Genomic DNA, 6,384 nt, shown 5'->3' with positions numbered 1-6,384 from the left:
GGAAAAATTATGTAAAGAAGTAAGGGAATGCTTCAATTTGTGTTCAGACACAAAGCAGTTCCTTTTCTGGGTATGGATAGAATTTTTCATCATAAGTGCTTCAGAGTAATCCTGGATGATTGTACTCCTGAGAATAGCAAAATCATTTACAGCTTGACCGCTCTTGGAAGAGTTTGTCACAGGGAATTTACTACCCTATGAAGTAGCCCATTTTCTTTTTGGATAGTCCTCAGTGTGAAGACATTATTTGTTATATTGACCTGAAGGTTAAATGAAATCATGCTTTGATAAAATGTGTTATAAAAGAATTTTGTCCTCTTGAATTGGGCTTTGATAACTTTTGTTATGCAGATTCTTAAGGTGTTATTTATTATAACAAAGACCACAGGCCTTGGGCTCAGAAGACCAGCTCATGCTTACAATTTATGATTATGGATAGATTGCTTAGCTTATTAGAAAATTCTTTTTTAGAAATTACTAGAAATTATTTAATTCTGAGCCTCATTTTCATCTATAAAATGGAGATTCTTGTATTGCTGCTTCTGCTTATTTTATTACTTTAGGTAATTCATTTTCCTTATTTGTAAAATGCAGAATTTGGACTAGCTCTCTTTCATATATATCTAAAATAGCATCTTAGGAGACTACTTGCTTTTTAGTGTTTTTGTGTAGGAAATACTTGTTAAACTATGGAAGTATAAGTTATCAATAGGATTTTATCCTCCCAATATTGAAGAATATCCAGTGAGTGAGCAGATTATCAAAAGGGATTAGTAACTTTTACCCCATAGTAATTCTTTCAGTTTGCATTGCCCTTGCTTGTACAAAATACTTTTTTTGTGAATTTTTGGAAGAATCCTCTAGGTTCCTTTGCAGCTGCTGCTTTCCTCCTTTTTTACAGGAATTTAAAACTTAGAAAAGATTGACTTTAATGTTATATAGCAAGTTAGACCTGATACTAGAATCTGGATCTGATTGCTTGTCTGATATTTATTTGATTATGCCTTTTGGATTATATACCAAGAGTAGCCTTTTTGTGTCTGTGTAAAAGGCTCAGGAAGAGCAGGCCCTATTTCTCTTATGTGTAAGAAGCCAGAGAAGTACTGCTGGATGATACTCCTTGAAGGCAACAAAGGATTTAACACGATGTGTTGTGTTTTTGTGTGGGAAAGTCAAAAAGTCATTTTTCATCTGTGAAGAGTAATGTTTTTGGTTTCTTTGTGTCAGTAGGTATGTCAGTTAAAATATTAAAGCAGTAGTGCAAGTTTTTCCATTTTCTAAACAAAGCTGAAACTTGGAATTGTGATTGGCACTTGATATTCAAGTGCCAATATCCTAATCTTGAATTGTTTTAGTTGATATCCTCTGACAAATATTAGAACCAGCTTTTAGAGTTAATGATACTATCCGAGAAGAGCTGTGGCATTCATAATCCAGAAGCCTTATTTCTGCCTTTTTCTTGTTTGTTCCAAGCTGATGATAAAAGAATGCAAATAAGTTTTAAGGTTAGAAGACAGGAAAAGTGACTAGAACTGTGAAATAAATGGCTATTACATTAATAATGGTTTTGACGTGGATAATCCAAGCACTTGTAATTCAGTGTGCATAATAATTTCTTGAATCAGATAAACTAGCTTTCTCAGAAAATAAGGGCATTTATTGTAAATAATATAGCAAAGGGAAGCAAAACAAAATTTGGGGGGATAGGGTTAAACTGCCTCAGTTTTGCATCCTGAATTAGTAACATTTTCTCCCCTTGCCCCCTTCACTATTGATCTTTGAGTTTTGCATTTTAATTATTTAAAACTAAAAATTGCTTTTGAAAGACTTAAACTTTGACCGCACCATATAATGGAAGGCAAGTCACTTAATCTTTTGGTGTTCATAGCTGACTGTTGCAGAATGATAAAATGATCTGCATTTAAGAGGAAGTCTGCTCAGGGACTTTATCAAAATTGTCAAGTAGTGTGCCTCGAGTCCCAGGAGTAGTCTTTACCCGTATGGAGCATGCAGGTTTTCCGAGGCATATAGCGTCAGATTGTAGCAGCGTTCTCTACGAGGGAACATTAGATCTAATTCAAACATTTATAACTAAGGAAACAAGCTCCCTTGTTGACTGATTTGTCCAAGGTCACATCGAACTAGTATTTAACTCGTCTTCAGATTCCACATCCAGCGTTTTTTTCCATTCACTTTTCTGTGAAAATGAAACTGCTCTTGAGTTTTATATTCTAATGAGGGAAACTGCATTATGTGTCTGTATACGCACCTAAATCAAAGATTCTACGAAACTGGGAACGGGACGCATCCTGCAGGAGGGACGGCCAGTGGCCGAGATTGGGGGGGGGGGGGCGCAGGGAGATTTAGGGAGATTCGCCCATTATTGATCCGGGCATCTTGCTGTAGGCTTTGTGGGAAGGGGCCATTCCGATACGGGATGGGACAAGTGGAGGGCTCCTAGACTCCGGGAAGAACGAACGGCTGGTTACTGTAACTCGAGCGACTGCACTGGCTCGCGTGGAATATTTCCAAGCAGCTCTTCCTATTCGTTGCTCTATCGCTGCGTAAATATGCTTCCTAGCGTAGTTTCCCACGCGCGCCCGACTGTTAGCTCAAACTACTTTTCCCAAAGTTCTAATAAAGTCCCTAGCGAACGAAGTGAGTTTGGCCATGCGCAGAGCACGAACCGGAAGTGGAACGCCCTTTCATGGGGCGTTTCTAATGCTGTCAAAGCCCCGTTCATCTGCTTCCGCTCAGCGTATGCGGGGATTGGCTAAGAGGCATATATATAAAGCGCCGCGCGGGACGCGGGCTCTCTCTCTTCAGTTGTCTGTAAGGTGCTTGGTTCTTCTTCGGAAGCTAAGGCCGCGTTGGGGTGAACCCTCACTTCAGCCGGCAACTAGCACCACTACAAACAAGTTTCTCCTCAATTATCTCCCGAAAAATGGCCGTCTCCGAGCTCGCTTGCATCTACTCTGCCCTCATTCTTCACGACGATGAGGTTACAGTCACGGTGAGTCTTGGGCGTGTTCGGGAGTAGCCTTTAGGGGGAGCATTGTCTGCCCAGCTGTACACCTCCAAAGCACACCGTAGGACCAGGCCACGTTTTCGGGAGTCTCGATCTAGAGTGACTCGGCCTGAAGGGCGGCTTCTTGCCATTCTTGCCTGACGCACTGGTCCAACCGGGGCTGGAGCACGCGGCAGGCCTCGGTTTCCGGCCTCCTGGCGCGGGGGGGGGGGGGGGGAAGGAGAGCTTCCACCACGTGGCAGCCGGCGGCCCTTCGCTCCCCTGCCGACTGGGCATTCTGCCCGTGTTTCGGAACTTGGAGGGCCGGTTGGATTGCCAACAGGTTTGTGGGCTTCTTGACCGGCTTACCGGGGTGCATTTCCCTCCCACTTTGAAAGAAGCGGTGCCAAAAGATGAAAAGTACGAATTACTTGACTTAATGTACTATACATTGCATTGCGTAGCAATAATAGCCAAATGAAGAGAACGGAAGAGGTAGAAGTGGTAAAGTTTGGAAATTAGGTTTTTTAACCAAAGTGAAGAGTCGGGGACAATTGAGAGGTTACAGAAATGATGGGAAGATGATAGGAGTAAGTGAAAATATTTGTTTTAATACATTGAATTGTCTGTAAGACAGCGTTTAAATCAAATTGTGGAGTGCTTTAAAAACCAAAGAAATTTAAAAGCAACAAGTTTACTACATACATTTTTAAAGCTAATTAAAATTTTGAAATACTGGTTATTGTAGATTTGTAGATCATGGTTATCTACCATCTACTTTTAGGCTTGCTCAAAACTTGAATCAGCCTTTGCTTAGCCACTAAAAGGATTGCATTTGTAAACCTGTATATATTATATCCCTATTCAGGGAACTGATTTTGATGCTAAATTTGGCCCCGCCAGAAAGAGTAATTGAGGTAGATATAAGTGGACTAGTATTCTGGAAGTTGACCTTGTATACAGGCTATTACATCTTGTTAAAATTAAAGTTGTTATAAAGAAAATTGTAAAAACAAATTTTGTCATTGAACTTTCTTTCCTGAGGCTGGGGTTAAGTGACTTGCCCAGAGTCACACAGCTAGGAAGTGTTGTGTCTGAGACCAGATTTGAACTCGGGTCCTCCTGAATTCAGGGCTGGTGCTCTATCCACTGCGCCACCTAGCTGCCCCTATCATTGAGTTTTCAAAAAAAAAAAAAAACAAAAACAAAAAAAAACACATTAGTACTGAACTTCTGAGAAATCCCAAATAGGACCGGCAGATCTCTTCATTGAGATAATTAAACCCATAGGGCTTAAAAGAAAGGGTGTTTTTACCACCTAATGGGAATTTTCACCTGGAGGCTGGGCGTGGGAGGTTGGGAAGATGAGGTCATTCAACCAGTTAAGTGAGAAATGGGATCTTTTGTGATTGAGCTCCTTAAATAAAAATTTGACTCCACCTTTAAATCAAAGAGACTGAGTGGTGAAAGGTGGAGTGTCCAGATTAATGGAATTTGGTAAATAAATTTTGTTAATGAATTTTCTGGGAATGGGTGGAATTCAGAAGTTCCAAAAAAGTCACAAATTCATCAGATGTATGAGAATCCCAGAAGAGAATATTTTCATGAAAATCTGAATTAGAGGATATCAGGGATGGCAGACAACTCTATTAAAATGCCATATTAAAGGTGGTTTAGCTTAATAGCTATGCTGTACTACCAAACAATAAATATTTGGAGGAGGGTAGTGGATCTGGGTAAGTAGAAGAGTTCAGATTCTGATGTAATCTATTCTGGATTTGGGGTCCAATTCATAATGGTCTGCTTAAATTTTTAAAATCCTTTGTAGATTTATTTTCTCTTACCTGGAAATTTGAGAGGGCAGCAGTTAATATTTTCAAATCCATTGGTAACAGAATAAGAATAAAAATATATGTATAAAACTAGTCCTATTCAGCAATGGTTTCTGACTATGTGAAATTTAATTCATTGTAAGATGAAAATCATTTTATTTCTATTTTTCAGGAGGATAAAATTAATGCCCTCATTAAAGCAGCAGGTGTAAATGTTGAACCATTCTGGCCTGGATTGTTTGCAAAGGTAAGAAAATTGGGTAGGTTATTGAAAACTTGCACAGAAGCAGTATTTTGAGGTACAGATGTTAGACACCGTCATCAGTACTACTTGTGTGATCACGAGCAAGTCACTGGATCTCTGGATAATAACTTGGCATAGTTATTTTGTAGGGTGGTTAAAACATGAGGAGGCTTAGACTAGATCCACTTTAAAATACCTTCCAGTCCCAAATAGTGAAAGGAATCTTAGATCTTATAAGTAAACTATTTCTGATTTCTCAGGACTCAAGACTGGTTTTCAATATGACATTTAATACTAAACAAGTTGGTGCAAATTGTTCATTTACTATCTCTACATGGGATGTTGCTTCTGACTTGAATGTTTTGGATTAGAGTGAAAATTTAGTATTTGATTGGTTTCAGGCCCTGAATAATGTAAACATTGGAAGTCTCATCTGCAATGTAGGAGTTGGTGGACCTGCTCCAGCAGCTGGTGGTGCTGCCCCTGCTGGTGGTGCCGCTCCTGCTAGCACAGCTGCCCCTGGTAGGTATTCTTTCATGTTTGAAAAACTAGGTTTGGTCATGTATTTGGTCCATTTGTGATACTTGTTCATGGAATCTATTCAGCAAGCTGTTCCTTTCGTTTATCTCAAAAGAAATATTTCTATTATCCTTTGGAATATTTTGCCCAAAGATCTAGTCTACTTCAGGATTATTATGGCATACTTTGGTATTATATCAGTAAATGGGCAAAACCATTTATCATATACATCAAGAGCAAAATAGAAATAACTTGTAATTGAGCATCCCTATAGTAGACCTGTTCTTTGAGATTGGGTTTTTCCTGTTTTTAGAAATTCTTTTAGTTTTTTCCCCTAGTTGAAGTCAGTTTTCAAGTATATAATTCTGATTTTTTTTGCTTTTTAGCTGAGGAGAAAAAGAAAGAGGAAGCAAAAAAAGAAGAATCCGAGGAGTCCGATGATGACATGGGCTTTGGTCTGTTTGACTAATATTTTTTGTAACATTAAATAAAAAGTTTGTCAACTAAAAATGCGTTTATTTTGTTAATTTTTAAGTGGCCTTAGCAATGAGCACACCAGTGCTTTTGAAAGGTAGACAGCACTGAATGAAAAAGCATTTAAAATATACGTTTCCATTGATTAAAAAATATTTAGTTCTGTTTGAACCTTTAACAATAGCTTTGCTAAGAATTTGTTTTTCTGGGCCTTTAGCAGCTGCTTTTCTTTGGGCGCAGGGTATCCTGGACTTAAATCATGAGGATTGTTATCTAAGGGTAGGTGATTTCAGTATTGTAGCTTACCT

At 38.9% G+C, this 6,384-nt stretch overlaps 1 protein-coding gene across 1 annotated transcript; it reads left to right on the top strand.

Moving 5' to 3' along the window:
- The first annotated feature begins 2,798 nt into the window (after window positions 1-2,798).
- On the top strand, window positions 2,799-6,112 carry LOC141558057 (large ribosomal subunit protein P1-like). Its single transcript, XM_074294693.1, has 4 exons — window positions 2,799-3,013; window positions 5,012-5,086; window positions 5,485-5,605; window positions 5,989-6,112. The coding sequence occupies exons 1-4, from the start codon at window positions 2,945-2,947 to the stop codon at window positions 6,069-6,071; spliced, it is 348 nt and encodes a 115-aa protein (XP_074150794.1). The 5' UTR covers window positions 2,799-2,944; the 3' UTR covers window positions 6,072-6,112.
- The last annotated feature ends 272 nt before the right edge of the window (window positions 6,113-6,384 follow it).

Source organism: Sminthopsis crassicaudata, chromosome 2 (genome assembly GCF_048593235.1).
Source record: "Sminthopsis crassicaudata isolate SCR6 chromosome 2, ASM4859323v1, whole genome shotgun sequence".
NCBI classification, from domain to species: domain Eukaryota; kingdom Metazoa; phylum Chordata; class Mammalia; order Dasyuromorphia; family Dasyuridae; genus Sminthopsis; species Sminthopsis crassicaudata.
The sequence above is the reverse complement of the archived record's forward strand: the minus strand, read 5'-3'. Positions and strand labels throughout refer to the sequence as shown.